Source organism: Acomys russatus, chromosome 28 (assembly GCF_903995435.1).
Source record: "Acomys russatus chromosome 28, mAcoRus1.1, whole genome shotgun sequence".
Classification (NCBI taxonomy): Eukaryota; Metazoa; Chordata; class Mammalia; order Rodentia; family Muridae; genus Acomys; species Acomys russatus.
The window spans coordinates 38,248,400-38,273,571 of record NC_067164.1 but is presented as its reverse complement, the minus strand read 5'-3'; the positions used below and the strand labels follow the sequence as shown (position 1 = coordinate 38,273,571).

The window sequence follows — 25,172 nt, the reverse complement described above, 5'->3', positions numbered from 1 at the left end:
TGTGAGCCGCCCTCCTCGCTTTCATTGCGAGCCCTCCCCACTGTTGGCCGACTCCAAGGATCTAACCTCTTCCACGTTCTTAAATAAAGGAGCCTGGGGACGAGGGAGAATTTATAAGTGTTATGGCAATCAGAGTACATAGAAGATCTATAGAATTGCTATACCATCATCTTCCTGTAGCTCTACATAATTTCCCATGATGGGTAGTGGTGGTCTTTTCAGCTATGAGTAACATCCTGAGCCATACTGTACCTGGCTCCTGGCTTATAACCAAGTCACTAGACAGAGTGCGGAGCCAGACTGCTGCCCGCAGCTCCCATGTGTAATCGGCTCCTCAGCAGGCGTCTCGTCAGCAGCACCTATGATGCCCTCGAGGCTCTGTGCCCTAGATAAGGAGCCATGGCCTTGCCAGTTGCCACGAAGTACAGAAGGAGCCATGCATTTAACAGGAGTCAGCAAGTAAGTGCGCTGGGGCCAACAGGTAGACAACGCAATAAGCAGGGCAGATAGGCTTAATATGGATGCCAGCTCTTCCTGGCTGTGGGGAGGGGTTGTATGTGGCTCAGGGACAGACTTTCATCACCGAAGAAAGGAAGTAAATGGAGCCTGCCAGAAGAAATGCATTTTAAACACCAGAATATAAACCATCTCATATCCTTCCCGTTGAGTGCTTTCACAGAAATTGATTCTTCACGCATGTGCAGGGGGAACTGATGGGGAAGATGTCAGTGACGCTCATCGCTGGATTTCAGTGCATTAGAAAGAACTGGGAATGCTTGCCTGGTGGGTAAGTTGAGGAGAAGACAGATGGACAGGTGGACGGAGGCTCCCAGGACTCATTCACGGAGATCTCCACTCTCATTTGGGCGACAGCAGAGTGTAGACAGTCACACGGCAACTGAGCTAACAATGCTGCCTTGCCTAGGAAGAGCCCTGCCATTCCTATCTGCTCATCCTCATAGATACTCCCCAAAAGGGCTTTATCACGCTTCACCAAATATTTTGGGGAGACTACTTCTACGAGATACTCATTCAGACAATAGTTCTGTAAGGACAAGAACTTGGCTTACAGAGTCTGTCTCACAGCGGAGTCATTTTCTGTTCTTCTGAGACAAGCCCTCACCGTGCTCCCCAGCCTCTTGCAGTCTCCTTGCCTTGGCTTCCTAATGACAGGCACGCAGCGCCATGCCCAGTTCTGTGTACAACTGATTCTAACTGGATGGTTAGTGCATTAACGCAAACCTTGGCTCTGAATCACATTACCAAGTTACCACAGTACCCGGGTCTTCTGGTTATCTATTGGCCAGTTTACCATACCCACAGTTTATTCTGTGTTCTCCTCCCTCTGTCCATCTCTTTCCTCCCTTTGTCTAATAAGCATGAATTCAATAACATGCTAGAAACACAATGATGAGCAAATCTTCCTCCTACTTCTCTTGGGTTTTAGTATTCCTGTTGGCAAGGCAAAAATATAAAAGGTATAGATCTTCAAAGGCTGGAGGGCTTGGTGAGCTTACTCATCCCTAAAGAAACATAGATGAGGCCTGGGAAGATGGCCTGGGAGATTAAGAACACCCGCTGCTCTTGCAGAGGACTGGAGTTTGGTTTCTAGATCATATACTGACTAGCTTACAACCACATGTGGCTTCAGTCTCAGGGGATCCAATGCCCTTTTCTGGCCTCCATAAGCACTCTCATGTATGTTCGCAGACAAAGACACAGATGCAAACATGCACGCAGACACACACAGACACAGGCAAAGACACAAACATGCACGCAGACACACACAGACACAGGCAAAGACACAAACATGCACGCAGACACACACAGACACAGGCAAAGAAACAAACATGCACGCAGACACACACAGACACAGGCAAAGACACAAACATGCACGCAGACACACACAGACACAGGCAAAGACACAGACATAAACATGCACACAGACACAGACATAGACATAGACACACATATATAGACACAAATACACATTCACCTACACAAACAATAAAACAAAGAAGTACAGTTCATGTTGAGTCACAGAGATGAGCTCAAGCTAGCCCCCTCTGAAACTGGGAAGAAGCCAGGCTAAAGCAAGGATACGGCATGTGCAATGCTCCACACACACATAGAGAGAGGATGTCTGAGAAATGGAGCACCTGCTGCAGCTATAGATGCGAGAGCTGAGTAGAAGAGTGAAATTTACCAAAGATGGTTTATATAGAGCCTTTCAAATTTGACTTTTAAAAAGTGACATTTATTTAAATGAATGCTTTTCCCTTGTGTATGTCTGTGAAACACATGTACAGCTTGTGCTCACTGAGGCCAGAAGAGCACACTGGGTCCCCTGCAGCTGGAATTACAGATAGTTGTGAGCCAGGATGTCGGCGCTGGAAATCTAATCTGGGTCCTCTGCAAGAGCAGCAAGTGTTCTTAACTGCCAAGCCATCTCTCCACCTTCTGGTTTGTTTGTTTGTTCATTTTAAATAGAAGGGGAGGATCATATTTGAATATAAAATGTCACTTTACATATGCAAGCTCTCTCTGCTTTTCATACAATCCTAAAATAGTCTAAACGTAAAGGCTTATAAGCATCCTGCTCTGCCGAGTGGTCTGTGCATGTCTGTACTTCCAGATCGAGGGATGCTGAGGCACCGCATCTTAACTCAAGGCCAAACTTCCTAGGGATGCCTCGTCTAAACAACAGTCAATGCGGTCATAGGTTATAGGATAAGCAGAGTAGGAGGGAGAAAACTTCAGTTCTTCAGGACGAAAAGGAGCAGACACTGGATTTAAAGGGCCCTCTGTCACACACAGTAAAGATGAGAAAGAAGCTACACACGTTGACTAATATGGGACTAATATGCAAAGATCACACCAGCCTCATTTGAGTGATGCTGGTATTCACAATGCTTGCGGGCATCACATGCACTATCTAACGTCATAACTCCATGTTGCCATTTTCACTGATGGTTGCATAAACGCACAGAGAAAGAAGTCAATGGAAGAGGCATACATGAACAGTTACCAGTTGTGCCAAGCAGCGGAGATGGCTCTCACGAGACAGATCTTAGAACCAAAACAGTAATTGCACCCAGAAGCATTCACTTGCACCAATGTTAATACAAAAGAGTCTTCCTAGGGAGCTGAAGTGGACTGGAGCGCTGGCATGAATTCTATAAGAGCGCGGAGAATGCCTGCTGCAAAGAGTTCTAAGTTGACGGATACTGAGAGGACAGCCAGGAGATGATGACTCAGCACTTAGTCAGAGGTATTACCTAATGTGCATGGCTTTGAAATTAAACATGTGTGAGATTAATTTGCTTTTTGATGAAATTTCTTATGAGAATAATGTAGCAAAGAAGGGAAAGCTATATAAAAATAAACAAGACATCAGCAGAACACAGTTCCTGGAAAGGTAGGAGAGAGTGGATTTCAAGGACAGGAAGAAGCGTGGCCACTGGAGGGAACCAGCAGCTTCTCAGTTGGAGCAGAGGCGGTTCTAGGAAATTGAAGGAATCTGCATAAAATCTAGTGGTCTGTATGATTGTGTGGGGTTTCGAAAACCAGAACACATGCAATAAATGAACTATTGAAGTAATAATTGATTTGCATCCATGAAATGAGGTATTTATCTTTCAATCAGAAAGCCCATTATGATAAGTCACAGCCAGGAGATCAGCATCAAACAGCCTGAAGCATGGCTTAGGCTTAGTCATTATCTCCCTGAGTCCTGTAAGCAACACATTGGGAATAATGATTCCTGAGAAGACAATGCGATTGGCGCCTAAGAAATGAGACCCCCCACTATGTCGTGCCCTGCACTAATTGTTTTCCAGAAGCCTTAATTGCCGGCCTTGACACTCTGCTCTTCAACGTCTCACGGACATGTTGCTAAGTCACAGCAGAAGGCTTGGGCCGCTGGGTGAGATGGAGGGAAAGCTACCCAGAGTTTGCTCATCCCTGACTAAACACAGCGTAGTGGTGTTTAATATACCGAGTGTCACCTGAAAAAGGAATTTGTTCCCAGACAAAATCAGCCTTACTTAAGCAGGAGGAAGAGACCAAAACAGATAGAAAATTATGGCTAGTTGTCCGGTCTATTGCTTGTAGGGAGAATGTTAAAAATAAAACAAAAATCTATGAGTGAAACTTGAAAAAATAAACCTGAAGTAGGTGGTTGTTTGTTTGTTTGTTTGTTTTTTTCAGGAAAGAGCAAGGTTTTACCTGTGTGCCTGCTTCCATGGCCCATCCTTAGTGGCCCTGGCCTCCACAGTCTGGCAGGTTCTAAACCCCATGGGGACACACACATCTCAAGATCTGGACTTAGTAGATGTAGAGCCCTCCTTTTTGTCATAGACTGAATATTCTGGTATGGACTGACTGAGGTCTGTTTCTTGCAAATAAACACTGAAGTACTTCAGAATTTAAGAATTCTAGAGGCCAGCCTTGTCTACAAAGTGAGTCCAGGACAGCCAAAACTACACAGAGAAGCCCTGTCTCATAAAAAGCAACAATAATAATGAATAATAATAATATAATAAATAATAAATAATTTTAGCTTCCTAAACTTGAAAATAGGGTCTTTCAGTGGTCATTAAGTTGAGCATGTCAGTGTGGGTTGATGTCAATAAAATAGAGTCAGTGCTCTTGGTGGCTTTACCTTCAGCTGCCAGTCATCTTATCTGTGGTTAAGGGATGTCAAAAGGAAGGACCACACACTGTTAGATGCATAAGACCTCTCAGAGCCCCAGTGCACATGCTCTTGGCCTTTCTAGGACTGATGTCATGGGGCTTTGAAGATGCCGGACCCAGCGATTCCCTGGCCTCCTTGCGGCTCATCCCCACATACTCCTCAGCACCCATTTGCCACACACTCACTTCCTCTCAAATGTTTACTTCCTTAGTAGTGGGTTTTCTCTGAGTCACTGGCTGCTCTCTCTGGCAGCCACCAGCTCACTCAAGCATGATTTTGTTCCAGCTAAGCTCCTTCACGATGCCCATCCACAGGAGAAAAACCTACCCCAGGAACTCCAGTCTCAGTAACAGCCCTGATAGTTGTTTGGGTCTTTTACCCTCTGTCTTCTCAGCTTCATTCAATTACAAAGTCTTTTTTTGGTTATTGGATGAAAAGGGCAGGTAAGCACAAACAGCCTGAGCCTGCATAACGAAAACGGTGCTATAAAGAACAACAAGCAAGGAAAATACAATTATTCTGGCAAATAACTCATTAACAAATAGCTTCTGTCACCAAGGTAATAAAAGGCACGGTTGGCTTCTCTATTAGAGGTGGCCTGCGTGATGAGGCCGTGGGGACTGGATTTTAAAGGGAAGAGTACAGTATGGAAAGTTAATGAGTTTCTTGAACCTCCAGTCTCCTAAGGCAGTGGGAAGCAGCTACAAGCCAGCACAATAACTCAGACCTGAAAGGTTCTAATTTTGACTAGACCGGTACAGCCCCTCTACCAGATAAAACCAAGGTCACATTTGCTCATTAAACCAGCAGACATACACTGACTGTGTAGTGTGTGTTGACACTAGACTAAATGTTGGGGGATACGAGGCATCATCTCCCTTCTCAATAACTTCCAAGAAGAGAAGAGAAAAAATTTTTTAAAATTCAGCATATGTCAATTCAGGGGACAGAAGAAGTTATAGTTCATATTGATCATGACTTTTCAACATTTTACCTTAATTCCTTCTTGCTACCTTCATTTTTCACAGCTCCTAGCTATCTGGCCTCAATGGGATCTAGAGAGCACGCCTGTCTGCATTCTCCTGGTGGGCGAAGGCTGCAGCACGTGGCTCGTGGGCTCAGGTGGGCATCGAGTCTGCTGTTAGCATGAGAGACATGAGCGTGCCGTGCTGATTGTCAGCAAGGGAAAAGACATTGGCCACATCACATTAAATTAACCACTGATGTTAAGGCCCCACATATGTCAGCACGAGACCCAATGTGTTCCTATAGGTCAAATGGGAACGTGGCATGTCCCATGGTGGTGCTAGAGGAATCTCAGTGGCGGGAGGGGTGGCCAGGGAAAGGCTGAGCACTGGTAGGGCATGGAACAAACATTGTAGAAGAGACGTTTGGTCATTTTACCTGATTTGTCCATAAAAGGTACATTTTTATGAGAGATACTGAGCACTGCAAGATGGTAACGTACATGTGAAAATGACAGTTTAGAATATATTTCAGGTTTACTTAACCATGTGGGTGCTTCCAGATCCAAACACGCATAAATCCCTGCCTGAACTCAAGTGGACTGACAGAGTGTGGGAGACAGTTCGTTTCTAATCATGTGCAGTCAACTCTTCATGGCAGTTCTTGTTTTAAGTCATACAGGTTTTAGTGCTGGTCAGAAGGTACAGCTGGTTCTGGAGGAGCTGGAGCAGGGCTCAGACTCTGGCCACTGGTATCTTCAGGTTCGCCATGGTATTTGAATAGGTTATTCAGAGATGGCTCTTCTAAATAAAAGTGTTGCCAGTCACTTACCCAACCATGACTCCGACGAGGCAATGCTGTGCCCGAGACAGGCTGTCTCCAAGGTCTAATCCTAGCTCTGGTGGCACCGACAAAGACCACTGGTTTCTATAAGTGTCTTTGATGTGCTTTTTATAGCTTAAAAAAAAAAAAAAAAACTGGCACAAGGATCAGAAAGCTGTGTCCCATGGGCCAACTCTGGTCTGCTGTCTATATTTTACATATTCAAGTGGCTAGAGGAAGATTCAAAAGAGAAATAATAGTTCTTTTCAGATTATGTTATTTATTCATTTTTTTGGTTTGGTTCATTTAAGATTATGTCTCACATTGTAGTCAAGGCTGGCCCAGAATACTACCTAGCATCGTTAGGTTGGTCTCCAACTAACAGCAATTCTTTTGCCCCAATTCTCTCTGGTCTCCATTCCCCCGCACCCCCTTGACTGTGTGCGTGTGTGTGTGTGTGCGTGTGTGTGTGTGCGTGTGTGTGTATGCGTGTGTGTGTGTGCGTATGTGTGTCTATGTATGTATGTATGTGTGTGTGTATGTGCGTGTGTGTGTATGTGTGTGTGTATGTGCGCGCGTGTGTGTGCATGTGTGTGTCTATGTATGTATGTATGTGTGTGTATGTGTGTGCGTGTGTGTGTGCGTGCGTGTGTGTGCGTGTGTGCATGTGTGTGCGTGTGTGTGTGTCTATGCGTGTGTGTGTGTGTATGTATGTGTATGCTCATATGGGAAGGGGTTGCATATGAACATGTATACACATTCATATGGAAAAAAGAGATCCAGCTTAGATATGATTTCTCAGGAGAGCTGTCTCCCTAATTTTTTGAGGCATTATCTCTTACAGCTGTGAACTTGCCAGGTGGGCCAGGCTGACCAGCCAGTGGGCCCAGGGATCCTCGTCTTCCCAGAACTGGGACTATTGGTATACTACCACATTCTGCTTTGTATGTGGGTGCCAGGAATCAGACTCCAGTCTTAATGCTCACCAGCAAACACTTTACCAGCTGAGATTAGTCTCAACCTTCTATCTTTGCTTTTATTTAAGACAAGGTCTCACTGTAGCCCAGCCAGGTCTGGATTTCTTTATGTATCACAAAGCAGACTCAAAGTTAAGACAATCCTCCTACCTCAGCTTTCTCAGTCTGGCGTGGAATTATAGATTCTGCCATATAAATTACCTGAGCTTATTTTAAGAGTGGATGAACAAAGTTGCATTGGGAGCTAGCCAGCCACCCTCACTTGCTTGTGTCTATAGCAGAGAGGGGGCAGAGACCCTATGGTATGAAAAATCCTGTGATCTTAACTCTCTGATTCTTTCCAGAAGATGTTCGCGGATCCCTAATCTAGCACACAGTGATGGGGATTAGACCAGCATATCCACAGTGTAAAAACTTCCTCCCGACGGACACACCTCCTGAGTGGCCATAGGTTCATAAAAGCTTTAAATGCCTGGTGGTTCCAATGACACAAGCATGGACGCCAACGCATGAGAAAACATCTAAAACATTCTCTTTGTGCCATGCAAATAGGCCCTTTCAAAGTCGCACTACAAAGTATTTTATGTAGGAACAGAGCTGGGAAACAAAACAAAATCCCCCAAACTTGCTCTAAAGAAAAGAATGCAGAGTAGGGGCCATGCAGACTGAAACAATGTATTGAATTCATGTTCTGAGAATTTGGAGCATACAGCTTTCATAGCTAAGCAACTCCCACTACTGACTTTCTAGATGGTCTGCACACCCCCAGGAGTCTGCCCTGCCACCTACAGACCTCCTCGGGAGACAGAGGTGGTCCCTGCTGCCGTTGAGTGACAAATACAACTGCATGGATGTTACCATCGTTCTGAGATGAAAGGGGGCATTTAAGACACTGTCACTATTGTGTAAGTAGACACCTTAGCAATATATTTAAGTAGGGATCAAGACAATGGCCGAGTCTTACTTAGACCACTGACTGAGAGTGCTCCTGTCGTGCTGGAGACATTACTCAGTGGTTTAGAACACATACTGCTCTTGTTGAAGACCCAAATTCCATTCCCAGCATTTATGTCTGACAGGTCACAGCTGCTTATGCCTCAAGCTGCAGAGGAGCCAGTGCCCTCTCCGCTCTCTTCAGGCACTGAACTCTTGCCCACAGTCACATGTAGGCCCACACAACTAAAAAGAAAACTAAATTCTCTTCAAAATTCTCCTCACATTTACATATAGAATACATGCCAAATAGTGACGTGACTTACTTCTTAAGTTTTATGTTATCTTTAGTTGTGTATATGTGTGTATCTGTGTGTGGGTATATGCAGGGGCATTCGTAGAAGCCAGAAGCATAAGATTCCCCTGGAGTGTGAGTTACTTCCAATTGTGAGACACCCAACATGGGTGCTGGGAATCAAACCTGAGTCCTCCGGAAGAAGAACCCTACCTCTTCATCACTGAGCCATCTCTCCAGCCTGCGAATTACATATTTAAATGACAGTAATTTAATATATCAAATGATATCATTTGTACAGCCCAGGAATCAAACACAGACATGACTGGTAAACTTTTATTGCCAATATTACATAATTACCTTCCTGAACTAAAAAACTAGCCAAGTATTTCCTTTCCCAGAGACACCCATGAACATCTGTCAGAACTATTTATTCTTCAGCTGGTTTGTAACATAACACAGCTGTACCGGCCATCTGAGCAGACACAAACTTTGGTAAATAAAAACTTTTATAGACTCCAGATCCATGAAATGCTCCACCAAGAAAAAATTCTCTTGTTAATGTGTGACATAGATCTGACGAGATTCATGCTGTGGGGGACGAGAAGAACAATCACACTGGGGAGCTAAAGTCTGACTGACATCACCACTTAGAGCCAGGAAGAGGCAACAGTAGAAAGTCTGTCACGTTATGTGAGCGTGTCACAGGATGAGACAGGAAATAGAGGGAAATAAACATCTAAACACAGAAACAGGACCTGAAGACAAAGATCGTGATTAACAGAGTCCTTGGCCCTGGATTTAAACCACTGCACTTCACCTACGTCCACGGTGGGAGGGGATGTTTACAGAGTCAAAAGTGCACAGTTCTATACAGTTTCGGTTAAAAAAACATGATCTGTAGTGCATTTATTCTATTTTCTGGATATTTATGTCTTATGCTTAGCTCCTATGAAATCCTAAAAATCATTTAGGTGGGAAACATTGTTATCAAAATTGGTGAGGGTGTTGGAAATGATTAGCACAGTCGTGGTGAAAGGCAAAGTGGTGATTTGTTCTCTTCTTGAAGGATTTTAACTGAACATCACCTTCGGTGGATCACACTGGCCCTTCTGCTTCTGGAACTGCTTTCTTTATTCCTCGTCCCACTTTCTTCTGTATGTACCTCCTCTTTTCTCTCTTTGGGCAACGTAAGACAACCTCTGGGAACTAGCCCAGATGAGGCAGTAAGACTGTGGTGCGCGGGCCTTCGAGATCCATAATGGGTCTCTGCTTGTGTGGAGGACTAATTCCCAGCATTGTCTCACGCCACACGTGTTTCCTGGTAGCTAGACAATGGGCAGTCTCTTACCTGATGTATACAGGGGTGTAAAGACCCGAAAACAGATACCCCAGTGTTATTCTCTAAAGAACGGACTTCAGGGTCTGACAGTGGCCTTGGAAGGACATTTCCTTCGTGACAGTTATTCCTAACAGGTAAGACCACTTATGGCGGTGTGTTTTTACTCTACATTGTCACGACACTACACTGGGAAGAAAAGCCAGATCCTGTGTCTGAGCAGTGCCAAGAGGCATTCCATCTTCAGAGCTCTGTATCTTAGATACAACCTCAGCTCCAACAGAAGGCAGGTGGCTCTGCCTGCCCCAGTCAGCCACCCTTCTTCTCTCACAGATGAGCCATCTCCAGAGAGCACTCCCGGTAAGCATCCTAATAGTATTCCCCACAAGGATGTCTCCCAGAAACTTGCTTTTAAAGTTACAGGTCAAAATATATTAAAATACCTTCCACGTCATTCCGGAGTTGCCTTGAGGGCCTCAGGCTTGAAGAGAAATATGCTATTAAACCCCTAGATTCTAAGATGAAAAGACCAGCGGTGTTGTACAGAGCCACATCCCCTTCCAAGCTTAGGAACAGAATTAAGTTAGAGATGGAGTCCTGCCCTGGGCTGACCAGCTGCGTGGAGCTGCATCCCTTCCAACCTTATGGGCAGGCAGAAGGCAAATGGGAGGTGGAGCCCGACCATGGTTGTTACAAGGCAGGACTAGGAAAATGGACGTGCTTCCCTCCCACAGAGAGTGGCTTAATGATAGGCAGGAACCATTGAGGGACGTGCAAAACTGCTTGCTTCCTAAAGAAAGTCAGGCCAGCTGGGATGGAGAGATGGCTCAGTGGCTAAGAACACTTGCTACTGCTGCAGAGGACCCACATTTAGTTCCCAGCACCCACACGGCAGCCTACAACCATTCTTAATTCTAGTTCCAGGAGATCTAGTACATTCTGGGATCCATGGGCACCAGGAATACATATGTCACACATACATATATGTAGACGAAGCACTCATCACATAAAATAAACATTAGTCTTTTTTTTAGCCAACTCTTTTTTTTTTTTTTTTTAATGGAGGCACAAAAGCACAGCCTATACACTTTGAAACCTTCTCCGTCCTCCCAACTTGAGGCGTCCTGATGAAATACAAAGCTGTTAAGCCTCTGGCTTGGCTGGGTGCCTCAGCTGATGACCCAGTGAGAAGAGCACACAATGAGGGCAGCAGAGGAACAGCCTGTGCGACCCTCCCTTTTCAGGCCTGGGAATATGAATGCGCTGGCTGCAAACACTCAGAAAGAAAGCATCTGGGCATAAGTCTCCTTGTGTTCCACCCAAAAGGACCGTGTCCACAGAGGGAGCAGCCTGCCCTATGAAATGTATTGCCAATCCCAGAGACAAGGAACAGCCCCGCCCCCGGCCCCGCCCCGGCCCCGCCCCCAGCCCTGCCCCGAATCCGCATCATAAAAGTATGACCATTTGGAGAGGAACACAAGGACCAGGCCATGGGAGGTGTTGCATTCCAGTGACAACTTCTCAGTACCAGGATCCTACAGCCAGAGCCTAAGGCAGGGAAGTAGGAGGAAGAATCATGTCAGGGTTTTAGCCCGCTTTTGCCACCAGAGTCACAGAACCAGAAGGGAGGAGCGCACAGAGCGCAACGGTTCGCGTTCTGGAGCAGGAGCATGGTCTCCACCTAACATCACAGATCCACATAGCTGGGTACCTGTTGGGCTGAGGACAAAGGCTGCAGCCAGAGCAGGGAAGGTGGGATTCCTTCCTCAACTGGATGCAGACTCCTCTTTTTCTTTGTCCATTATTAGCTCCGAGTCTCTTTTGCCCTTTACTCTTCTAAGAGGTTACTACGAAAATAATCAATGCACCACGACTCCATTCACGATTCTGTTAATTTTGTTAACAAACCAGGAAAACTCAACCCAAACACATCGTAAGAAGCAGAGACCAGCCTCCCTTTATTTCTTCAAGGACTTTACATTAAACATTTGCCAGCATTCCTTTCTCAATCACATTTCCCCAGAGCTTAGCACTTGGCCATAAATGCTTGCTCCCATCTAACGCCTGGCACATCTGGCCATATATTCTTCAAATTTGCCAATTTGGCTGACATCTTTTTGAAGAAACAGGTAGAGAAATTGGAAAAATTGAAGTGAGAGGTTATAAATCATGGCACTGTTGAAAAGAATAATTCACTTCAGGGGTAATAAATCTATAAAAATCCACACTAATTTATAGTAGATTGTTTTCACAGGTTCTTGAAAGCCTAAAATATGCATGGTTATACGATATGCAAATGAATAAAACTTAGTAGTATACAAAGATGCAAGTTTCCCAATTCTGTTGAAATTTGTTGGTATTTCCTAATACTTTTTAGTTTTAGACATTTCAGACCAATGCCAATAAAATTCTCTACATAGGGAGATACGGCAATGAAGATAAAGTGCGTTCATACACAAATGTGCGTGCATATAATGTTAGACTAAGTAGCAAGGAGCTGGGGGCTCTCGCTAGCTTTACTGGAAATTGTCATGAGTCAATTGAACTAAAGGACTTAAGCGTCTCATATTCATTCACACACCTTAGTTAGGCTTTGGCATTTTGTCCATAAAGACAGGTGTGCTGGGTCTGTATACATTATGCGTAGCATGTGGGGTGCTTTCCTCGAAGTGACCAACTGGGAATGCTGCAGAGACCACTGATGTGGAATACAGATTTGTCATATATATGGTCATATATGCACATATCATATTCACACATATATACATAAACAAGCATATATATGGATGTATGTGTCCATACAAAGTACCAGCCATACAGCTGCAATCTCTCCTTCAATTTCTGATTAATGAAAATACTCCAGTGTAACTCCTCAAATTTTCATGTTAAAAAGTTATGCGATTGGAAAATGTTACCTTGTCATTCCCATTTGAAAAGATAAATCAAGTATCAAGTTTGTAAATAATCCTGATTTTGCAAAAATTCAGTGTTAACTCTGTGCAATAGATTTCCATATTCTTACATTGAGAACAAAGGCACTTGCCTAGAAATGTCATTCTTTCCCAAGGCTGCAGAAATAAAGTCCCAGTTACTGAGGTTAGTGACAAAGACACTTGATTCTCAGTGTCACGTGTATGAGTTTCCAGCTTTTTCTTTCTTTCTTTCTTTCTTTCTTTCTTTCTTTCTTTCTTTTCTTTTCTTTTCTTTTTTTCTTTTTGCAAAGCACAACTGGCACAATTCTCTTCACACTCTGTAGCCACTCAGAATTATAAATCTCAACTCACAGGGTACTGTGTATCACATCAGTGCTCAGAAAGCGCCCTGTCTTGGTGGAGCTGTGAGCATATGGGAAGTCGTGCCATGAACATAGCTGTGCAGCTTGAATTTCCTGGCTACTTTTTACAAAAGACAACTTCAGGCATCTCACTACATAGTCTTAGATGTGGTGTAGACCAGGTCCTATGGGATATGCACTGTCTGTAAAACATGTGCCCAGCCACAACATATGTCTTAGACCCCAAGACATGGCGCTCTCTAACGCAGGCTCAAGAACACCCATCTGACATCAGTGCGTTCTCTGAACACTGTGGTCTTTGGGCAGCCAGCAGACTGCCTGGCATTATTACTGGAGATAAAAGGCCCAAGCCATCCATTTAATACCACGCTGGCTTAAAAGCCAACAGGCCCTGATGTGACAGAATAAACAGGGAAAGAAATTTTCCCTACTGATACTTCAAAGCCTCTGAAACATCTGGAATCTGGTTCCGTAAGGGGGCACTCCTCTAAGAAGTAAGCATAAAAGGGCTTTAATAGGGCAAACAAGAATCAGGCTTCTTACAACGAGTTCTCGCTGGGGGGAAACAAATAATACAACACGTCTGACTAACCTTTCCACACTCCGGCTGCATTAATTAACATTTAGTCATGGATTCCATCCCGAGAGCGGTGAACTCAGTGCTACAGCTGTTCTCACTGAGGGGGAAATGCTCTCACATTTTAGATTCCCACACCCTATAAATCTGGGAAAATATGTTTGATTGACTGCCTTTGTGTAAGCGTTATTGATACAAATGACATGCCATACACACAAATCAACCCGCGCCCACCTACACTGCACTGAAACCACCACATCAACTGGACTGTCCAGCTCTACAAGAACCGCAGTCTAAAGCCCTTTCTGCTTTTATCGAGGAGTAAGGAGACACCGACGAACTGATCAAAGAGGAGGAATGTGGCTGTGGAGGAGCAGTTCTGGGCTCTCCTAAGATTTAAGTATGGATTAAATACACTAAAATGGATGGGAGCTGAGAACTAGGAAAGACAAACAAAGCAAAACGAACAGATGTTGCAGACATCGAGGCACACTGATGCCCTGGTAGACGCGTCCCCAGTTCCACAGGCCAAACATGTGCAAGCAGTTATTTAAAGGCCCAGAACTGTAATAATGCTTGCTTGATTACTGAGAGGTTTTTTTGTTTGTTTGTTTTAATAGAAAAGGCTTATTCAAACAAAACAAAACAAAACAAAACAAACAAACAAACAAACAAAACCCAGCTTTTGCAAGTGAATTCATCAGATAATCCTTTTTGACCGGTAACTGTGTGTCAAGTTTCCATCACAAGATACCTGCAAAATTAAATTCATTTTATAACACTCTTTTGATGCCACTTCATCAGTTCTGGTCAAATCAAGAGTCTCATGGTGACTGAATTGTGTGGCCAAGAGTGTGTGTGTGTGTGTGTGCGCGCACGTGTGCACGCGCGCACCAACATCCATTTGTATCAGGGCACAAATGCGGCGGCGGCGTCTGTGTAAATGGTAGCCAAAGTTAATGCTTGGCCAGAACTGAAGAAAACAAAACGTGCCCAAATGTTTTCACTTTTCCCAACACAGAACAACGATACTTTAATCAAAAGAGAAAACTTATCTTACCTGGAACTACTTCAAAAAGGAATTTCCCCGGGTTCTCTTCATTGCACGGGTGCTCAATGACTTTATTTCCAGGCAGAAGAATAGTACCCTGTAAACACAAACGCCCCAAATATCAACATAGCCACAAACACCACAGAGCAGTAGACCTGAGCACCTACGCTGTGTCTGCAACGCAGTAAGCGGCCACGTGCATCAAACGACCCTCTTGTCTACAGCAATCAAATTCCATAGGACATAATTACATTTAATTACACTTAGTACATGTTCTTTTAGCACCTCATGTTCATTAGTAAACATTAACTTTGGGTTCATTTTAACTATCAATTTATAGAGTGGATGTTCAGCCAATTTGCTGATCATTCTATCAACACTATCATGTTTGACCCTTGGAATAATCTAAAGCGCAGTGTGTATTATTTCCTCCCATTTTATGGTTGTAAAAAATCAAGGTGAAAGCATTTTTTAAAAACTTAGTTTAAATTAGCCTTCTCTTTTGCTATAGTTGGTTATGTGCCCTCTAGATTGGGAATTTAATACCAATACAATGTTATTGGGAGTTAGGTCGCCGAGAGGCATCGAAGTCACGAGAATTCTTCAGAATAGAAGTTTACTGGTGGCCATTCTGACAGCGAGTGAGGTTGAAATTTTACCTCTTGTTGTCCTTCCTTTTGGGCAACACACTGAGAAGATGCTAGAACCTTGAAGTTGGGCTTTGCAGGCTCCAGAACACGTTTCTATTCGTTATACATTTCCCAGTCTCAGGCATACAGTTATCATAGCACAAAATGGGCTGAGTTTCCACTGTCCCTTCTGTTAGAGATTTCTGCCTTCAGTGGCTCATTCCCACCAGAACAGACACACGCAAATGTCTATTCCATTTTTAAAAGTAGTCCTGAATATCTCATTCAACATCATTATCTAGCAAAAATTTCCTTGTCATTGTGGCCTCGCCTTTGCACCTGTGGTTCAGGGTATATGTGACTCTCTCAAACGATATGCTTGACAGGGCTCCATCCTCAAGAAAACATCAAACTATTGACGACTGTTTCTTTTCTTTTTCTTTTTTTTTTTTTTTTTTTTTTTTTTTGGTGTTTTGTTTTGTTTGGGTTTGGGTTTATTTCTTTGTTTGTTTTGTTTTGTTGAGAGCTTTGTTTGTCCTGGAACTCATTATGTAGACCAGGCTGGCCTTGAACTCAGAGATCTACCTGCCTCTGCCTCCCGAGTACTGGGATTAAAGGCATGCGCCACCACACTGGGCTCTGACTACTGTTTCTTGAAGCATTTTCTTTTCTTGCTGGTTTGGTTTTCTCCAAGCTTTTCTCTTGGATTTCTGTTGGTTTAATCTCATATGCTGACTTTAGTTTCTTGTACTACATTAGAATTTTCCAGATATTTGTTTAGTGAGGCCATTGATTGTGACAATTCTTTGTCTGATAGCACACACTGCATCCCCAGCTGTGATCTCAATAACCAACTAGGAGCCTTTTAATATCAGGCTGTCTCTAACAGCAATTGTCTTAACTCTTAGCCATTGCACCTAAGAGCCTATTCGACACCCATAATTGTGCATTTCAAAAGTATTTTTAAACTCAGCTAAATCAAAATCAGAATTCAATTTAATTTAGTCCTCATCATGAATTCATAGCTGAATGTCCAGCACCATCCTCCACTAAGCTGCAAAAACTGCAGCTATGGAAATGATTGTCTGCCTTCTGCCCTTGCTTCGCTGCCAGTCAGGCCTCCTGCGTGCCAGCGAGTGTGATGCAGAAAGGCAAAACTTCCCACAGCTCACCACTGTGTTCTGCACAGTGCCCTCAGCATCTCAAGCTAGGTTTCAATGCAACGTGAGTACCCTTTACAGACAGAGGTTTCATCCTCTCCTTCCCTGCATGAAAATAGCTTGTGGCTTGTACTTGTTTCAGAATGAAGGTCTCCATGACCTCATCCTGCCCACTTCCCTAAGCCAATTGTCCTCATCAGGCTCTGACTTCCTCTGTGGATTTTCTATGATCTAGCTAACTGCTTTTCTAGAAATGCTATTATGATCCCGTCACACTGAGATATCACCTCTCTGGTTATTTGATAGACATAACATACCTTTACATTGATTGATTATTAACTTGTCATGAGCGCCTAGCAGTTTACTAGCATATAATGAAATTCAAGTCAGTACACTGTTGAGTAAAAGGGTACTGAGATGGTAATAGAGCCATACGCTCGATGGACGGATGGCTTGGTGGTTAGAGGTGTGGGTTGTTCTTCCAGAAGACATACATTTGTTTCCCAGCACCCTTGTCAGACAGCTTACAACTGCCTGTAACTCCAGTTCCAATGGATTCTACCCATCAAGCCTCTACAGACACCTGCGCATGTGTACAAGGCCACCCACAAACACACATAATTAAAAATAAAATAAATTATAAAATTAATTTTAAAATCCATATTCAACAGGGCTCAGCACTTGAAAGCTAAAGATCTTGCCCTCTGTGTTGTATCATCTACTTAGTTTGAAGTAATCCTTAGTTCAAGTCCTCTTTACTCACCTCTCGCCCTGTCTAGTTGGGCACAGGAAGTGACAGACATCAGTGAGGTCCCTCCTGGGCTTACATTGAGTGATAAAGGCTAGCCCATGCCTAAAGTGTCAGACCTCCCAAAGGATCACACATGATGGTATTCCTCTCTGTTTTCAGTCCCATTAGTCTCATTAAACCTCATAATGCTTTCTGATGGTTTACTTGTCACACACTCTCCACTTGGGAATGACATCACCAATTTCTTGCAGGCATCTTGAATTACAAAATAGCCAGAATACAAATGTCCATATTTGCTGTGTCAGGGCTGTGTCTGTACCATACCATGATGTCCAACATGATGCGTCACAAACTGGTCCAGAAGAAAAGGAGTCAGACGTGGGATGGGAGAGTCACATTTCTGATGGTTCAGAACAAGTGTGTGTGTGTGTGTGTGTGTGTGTGTGTGTGTGTGTGAATAACTACATCCTAATATTTAGCACATTCAGGGTGCTATCATGTTTATGTTTATCTCTAATGGCCATAACCTTTTTAATATAGCACCCCAGCAATTTCAAAACGGAGCATGATGAATCTTTCATAATTTGGCAGCTTAGAAGCTTAGAGCTGGCAAGAGACACAGAGCTGAGAAGCATGCTGGCAGTTTGATTTCACCTTAACTTGCTATTAAAAAGAAATATCATCTCTAGTGAATATCAGATCAGGGAGCCAAAGCCACAGGAGATTAGAGTAAGGCTATATATTGTTGAAAATAGACATGAGAAGTTTTCCTTTGGAATTTAGACCAGAAAAAAAAAAAAAAAAAAAAAAAGAATGGCTTTGCAGTAAATATGTTCATGCTTTATTAGTTTCTTGAATACATGTAGAAGAATTTTTTTCTAACATAAGCAATGATCATGAACGCTCGAGGAAGAAAACAGTGTCATTTTGAATTTTTGATAAGATTTTTAATTAAAACGGGATAGGAGAAATAAACATTATTCAACAGTTTTCATTATAGCAACACAGACTGGTTCTTTTTTCCTTGTAGCGAGTAATTTTGCTAATTTATTCAAGCACAGGCTAAATAGCATGTAGCTAGTAGCAGCTCCTGTTTCAGGCCCGGAGACTATAATGAACTAAAACGCTAAATGAAAAAGAAAATTCTTTACACTCCGTATCCCATATTTAAGAATTACTCAAGAAAGACTACACGAGGCCTTGCTATGAAGAGAAAGCCGGATACTGTACACTTAAGAAAAGAACAGGGTCGCATCCGAGGGGCTCTAGCTGGATGACAGTGTCCATGGCAATGGTGCTGAGGTTGAGCAGGACTGCTGCGGAGCTGGACAGCCTTGTTCATAGCCCAGCTCTCACTCCTATAATAGAAGAAAAGGGAAGAGCAGGAGGGGGGAGGGGCAAGGAACGGGAAGAAGGAGAGGGAGTGGGAAGAAAATGGAGGGGTGAAAAGGGGAGGAGGGCGGGGCAGGGGTGCCATGAGAATTTCTGTCTCATTGTGAAACCAAATTAAAAAGAGAAAGTGCCCCCACTGTAAAAATATTTATTAGGGGGAAACTCTTAAGACCCTAGAGTAAAAAACCAACGAGCCGTCATCAACGGACCAGAAAATTGGTGGGAAAAGAGCCCTGTGTAAGCCTGATTTTAATTAAACCCTCTGTACATTTAAATTTTTTAGTGGAAAGGACCTAGAACTAACCTTGAAGGGACTGTCTGAAACCTACACAGCACCAAGGTAAACGAAGACACGGCGCGATGACCCTAAAGGTTCATTTGACAGCTAAACACAACTGTTTTTTAATTCCTTCAGTGTCATCCCATGCATTTTTATATTAAAACTGGAGGCTGGAAGTGGGAGGGAACAAAGCTGCTGCAGGGAGGAGTTGTCTGGGGCTGGAAGATGAGTGGCTTTAACCCTGAGTGACTTCTGAAGACAATCCATTCAATGCCAATCTGAGAAGCAACTGTCACCTTGAAGCTACATTAGTTTTATCTATTTACCAGTGAAACTCAAATAAACACACTATGAAAAAAAAAAAAAGCCCACAGAAACAGTAGCATTCTTGGCTGTACTAATGCCTTACTATTCTTTAGTTTCTTTTTCACTCCAGAACTTTTTTTTTTAAATATAAAAATTGAACCTGTTATGTCCAAAACTGTTGCAGTTAATTCACGGAGTTAAGCCTGTGGGCTTTGTTACTCCAGGCACTCGGAACCACTGTGCTCGGAAACTGAGAAGCTGTTGGCTATACCAGCACACATCCATGCAAACACATGATACAAGCCACTGGTATGATATGAAACGGGGTACAGACGCAGGCTTCTTTTTCCTTAATCCTATCATTCTTTGCAAAACAAACAAATAAAAAGAGCCATAAATGCCCCCTTATTCTCGGTTGGCAAAATATCTTCAAGAGAAAATCAGAGAGTGAAAGTTGAGGGGCAATAGTCAAGTATTTTACATCTCAGAAACCCTATTAATCTAACAGATGTCCTCCCAGAATATATGGTATGGTATGGTATGGTATGATATGATATGGTATGATATGATATGGTATGGTATGATATGATATGATATGATATGATATGGTATGGTATGATATGATATGATATGATATGATATGGTATGGTATGATATGATATGATATGATATGATATGGTATGGTATGATATGATATGATCTGATATATGGTATGGTGTATGTATGGTATGATATGATATGATATGTATGGTATGATGGTGATATATGATATGATATGATATGATATGGTATGATATGATATGATATGATATGGTATGGTATGGTATGATATGATATAGTATGGTATGATATGATGATGTGATGTGATGTGATATGATATGATATGATATGATATGATATGGTATGGTATGGTATGGTATGATGATATGGTATGATATGATATGATATGATGATATGGTATGGTATGGTATGAAATGATGATATGATGTGATATGATATAGTATGGTATGATATGGTATGGTGTGGTGTGGTATGATATGATATGGTATGATATGATATGGTATATGATATGATGATATGATGTGATGTGATATGGTATGATATGATATGGTATGATATGATATGGTATGATATGATGATATGATATGATGTGATATGGTATGATATGATATGGTATGATATGATATGGTATGATATGATATGGTATATGATATGATATAGTATGGTATGGTATGATATGGTATGATATGATATGATATGGTATGATATGATATGATATGGTGTGTTGTGGTATGATATGATATGGTATGATATGATGATGTGATGTGATGTGATATGATATGATATAGTATGGTATGATATGATATAATATGATGATATGGTATGGTATGGTATGATATGAAATAATGATATGATGTGATATGATATAGTATGGTATGGTATGGTATGGTGTGGTGTGGTATGATATGATATGGTATGATATGGTATGGTGTGATATGATGATATGATGTGATGTGATATGGTATGATATGATATGGTATGATATGATATGGTATGATATGATGATATGATATGATGTGATATGGTATGATATAGTATGGTATGGTATGATATGATATGGTATGATATGGTGGCTCCTGGAGAGTCTGACCCAAGCTATCCAAATGCTGTTGATTTCTATCTCTACTTTAATAGTGTGCTAACAGCTATGATAAGGACACTTTCATTTCCAAATTCTCATTTCCATAAGGCCCCAGTCATGTAAGCAGAGCTAGAGTGGAAACTCCACTTTCATTCAGCTGCCATTAATATCAACATTGCAACCTTCCCGCTTCTCAAGCACACTGAGCAGAAGGGCTTTCTTGTCACTGTTTTGATAGTTAGCGCTGTGTATGAAGGCTGGGGCCTTGCACATGCTGGGCAAGCTCCCTGAACTCCATTCCCAGCACCATGGCAGCTATTGTGGCATCCATTAATTCCCTACCTTAGCACTGCAACGTGACAAAACTTAAACTTCCACCCATCCCTTCTTGAGGCCAGACAATGCTTTAGGAGACAACGCAGAAAGCACGGCTATGCTGCCTGCCATCCGTGCTCTAGCATTCGGATCAGGAAAATATGCCCAAACCCCTTGATATGTAAACGAGTCTGAAAACATAAATGCATCATTAATCAGTGTAGAGTAGCATGCAGTTAAGACCAAGTGTCAAAACTGGACGTGTCCGGGGTGCTTGCTTTAAAACCGTTGGCCAGGGTGGGCAGGCCTCAGTTGGCAGCTTCGCTGAGACCCCAGTGCTGAGGAACGCCTGGCCGCACGAGAAGGAAGGACAGTGATGTCCGAGAGGAAGGCTGGTGATGGCGTCCACCTCACTTGGATTTTATCCAAAGCGCAGTGAGCACTGGACCACAAGATTTGTATTTTTCAAGCTTAATAATTTGTAAAATATTGTAGGAACACATATTAAGCCTAATAGTAGCTGTGAATATTATTTTCAAGTATTAGACAGTTCTCTTATTTGCCTGTTGTGTGCTGACGAGGACTCATTGATAAAATAGTGAGACAAAGCAATGATGACAATTACTCTTAGCTCTGTTCTAAAGAGGAATTGTTTTAAGGGTCATTGGCTACAATGCTAGCTACAGTTTAATATAATCACTGCTGTCTCCAGGATCCCTTTAATCATATGAGGTTGGTACGAATAGTTTTGCTTGTATCTTAGCATCATGAAGCCATGTTTGTTTTATTAGACAACTTCCCTGGGTGTCACAGAAATAATCAATTTTTCACTCACAACTTGTAGCGGTCAGTTCGAAATCATCACAGCTTCATTTTCTGCCCGTGTATACTGGCAGACTCCATTTTCCAAGTACATTTGTATCTAAGAGAGATCATGAGACAGAGCTCTGACCAGTACTGTGTCAGCAAAGTTCTGAGCTTCCAACCTCAGTCATAAAACAGCGCTTGCCATCACCTCCCCATCTCCTCCCATGGTGTTTGTTGTCAAAAGTTTTTCTGAGGTCATAAGCCCACAAACTATTTATATCAGACATAAGTTTATATTTGGAAACATATCTAAAGTGCGTGTGTGTGTGTGTGTGTGTGTGTGTGTGTGTGTGTGTTTCACTCTGTAGAAAGATTTCTAGCCACAGATTTACAGATGTGTGGAGGTTATTACAAATTTATGAACGCTCTAAACTGTCCAGGTGCATATAACACAATGATGAACACTGCTTGGATTCTTTAATGATGACAATGTATTGTTAGCATCACTGACGGAATCTGAGCACTAGAATGTTGTGTTGTTTCAAAACATCAAGGACAGAGTTAGGAAAGTACCAAGAAAGTTGAAAGCACAGATTAAAAGTTGTTGAGTGGGATGAATAAAGTCATTTAACCTTTCTCTGGGCTTCATTCTCTGTGAAATAAGGATAATTATAATACAGCGTGTAGTTATCTAACATAGGATGAATTGGAGATTAGACTAAATAAAGCACTTGAAATTTGTAAGTTGTAAAAAAATATATAGAAAAGATTATTTTGTTCTTTCAGTCTCCTGTCAAAACTCATCATGACGGGTAGTAATAGATAGTGAAAACTTAAATTGGTTTTCTTAGGTGAATTCAGCCCTCTTTTGTTAGAAGTAATCAAAGAGATTGGAAAAGCTACTGCTGGTGTGAGGAAGAAAACTCTATCAGCAGGTCCTTTCCAGCCTCGAGTCTTCTAACTTAAAATCAGAATAATTTAAGCAAGTGGGAAAATTAGTGAAACCACACTTGTTAGTGTGCATTCAGTAGGTGAGGAGTGGGTGAGAGGGTGGCCTGGGATGTGATGAGTCAGCTTTAAATCCAACTTCTTTCTAGATATGCAGCGTTGCAAAAGTTATCATAAACGTTCTTGCTTGTTTTGTCATTAGTAAAATGGACTGAAAGGAAGAACTAATGGAAAAAAGAAAGAAAAGAAGGAAGGAAGGGACCCTTCCACAGAGAAGATTTTATCAGGTTTAAATAAAATAATGTGTATTAATGTTAATATTTAGCATGGTACTTGATACATAGTTAGGGATTAGTAAACAGCAGCCATGACATTTTTTTTCTGTCTGTGGCTGGCATTTGTCAGGTAGAGATCATAGTTTTAGCGTCCCATAAGCATTATGTACTAAACTAATGTGTACTGCTAGACTAGTGTTACCATCCGTGTTAGGTGGTCACTAGCAGGGACAGGCACTGCTCCTCCAGAAGCGTTAGCGAGGCCTAAGCATGGCACAGCTTGACTGCAAGTTTCCAGGGTCATCATGCGGGAACTTTTCTTCAGCAAGCCTAAGAGAGTTTCCTCAGCAATCCCAGATCATCACACACCTACTAACTACAGGGAGGGAGGAAATAGGAAAAAGAGGTCAGCTGTGTCCTTTCTGTTCTACAAAAGAAACACAGACTTAGCAGGTACGTGTGGCCTAAAGCAGATGCCCTGTGTGCGTGAGCTCTGTAGTCACACTGGGCTCCCACGCCTTCTGGGTCGAGGCTACCAGGCCACTGTGCTGCAGTGCACAGCGAGCTGATTTTGGATGGGGTGATAGGCCAAACTCAAGAGGCCTTCTCTTTTAAAGGCAACAACTTCCACCTTGCACAGTTTTCTAAGGAACAGAAGATTTTTCTCAAAGAATTCTGCTTTTAACCACAAATAAACCCTTTTAACAGACTGCTCTGTGCTTTTCCCTATGTGTTTACGCAGCACTCGATGGGTTTCGAAAAACTGAATTTACTGTGTAATGGAAATTTATGACTGTCTTAGCCATGCAAGTATTAGTAAACAGTTTTATTTGAAAGTTTTGCTATACATAGTGAAAATGAATAATAAAATCTTCAATAGTTCTTATCCCTTCAGAAAGTCAGAGCACTGTACACACACACACACACACACACACACACACACACACACACACACACACCATCTCTATTTGGGAATTCTGTTTACACAGATATAGTGGTTGAAAAATGACTGTTGTGAAGTATAGTGATGATATTAAAAAAAGAAAGAAATTAAAACACTACTTATTTATTTCAACAATATACTTCAGATGGACATTGTTTTGAAGGACAGGAATTTCATTAAAATGTGTTTCATAGTTAGTGAAACCCATTCTCACTGTATTGTTAAACTGCATTATGACTGTTAGTCACAGGAAATACTGATTTTAAAAAGTGGGCTCTGTAGAAAGCCCTTTATGGTGAGCGGCCATATTTAGTATAAAAGATAAAGTTTTGTGTAAGAGGCTTTTGTGGACTAGAAATTTTCTCTGTCTTCAACAGTTTTTATTTAGTAATGAAGCATCTCTTTTTGCCAACAGTCTCTAAGTGACTGGGTGGCTGCAGTCTGGCAGGCCTGAGACCGACCAACAAGAGGACTTTTGAGAGGCTTCTGCGCCAGGCTGGCTCCTACCTGCGTAGACCGTAACCCAAGAGCCAGAGTGGACTTTGAAGTCGCTGAGTCCTCCAGACTCGGAGGCATGCCAGTAGGATGGAATCTGTGATTCCCCAGGAAACTCAAGCCTAGACCCTCTCCTTGTCTTACTGATAACGCAGCTGACACCGGCTCTCAGAGATGCCCATGTCCCACCCCAAACCCTGTCCCTCTTCCTCTCCCTTTCTCATCCCGTTATAACATGATACATGTTATATACATTAATTATATGCATTAATTACATA

At 42.4% G+C, this 25,172-nt stretch overlaps 1 protein-coding gene across 1 annotated transcript in view; it reads right to left on the bottom strand.

Annotated features, from left to right (window-relative positions):
* Arhgap24 (Rho GTPase activating protein 24) overlaps positions 1 to 25,172 on the bottom strand; it is a 310,110-nt gene that overhangs the window by 198,278 nt on the left and 86,660 nt on the right. Inside the window, exon 2 of the mRNA XM_051170759.1 lies at positions 14,961 to 15,048. Coding sequence (XP_051026716.1) covers positions 14,961 to 15,048 — 88 coding nt within the window. The remainder of the gene's footprint in view (positions 1 to 14,960; positions 15,049 to 25,172) is intronic.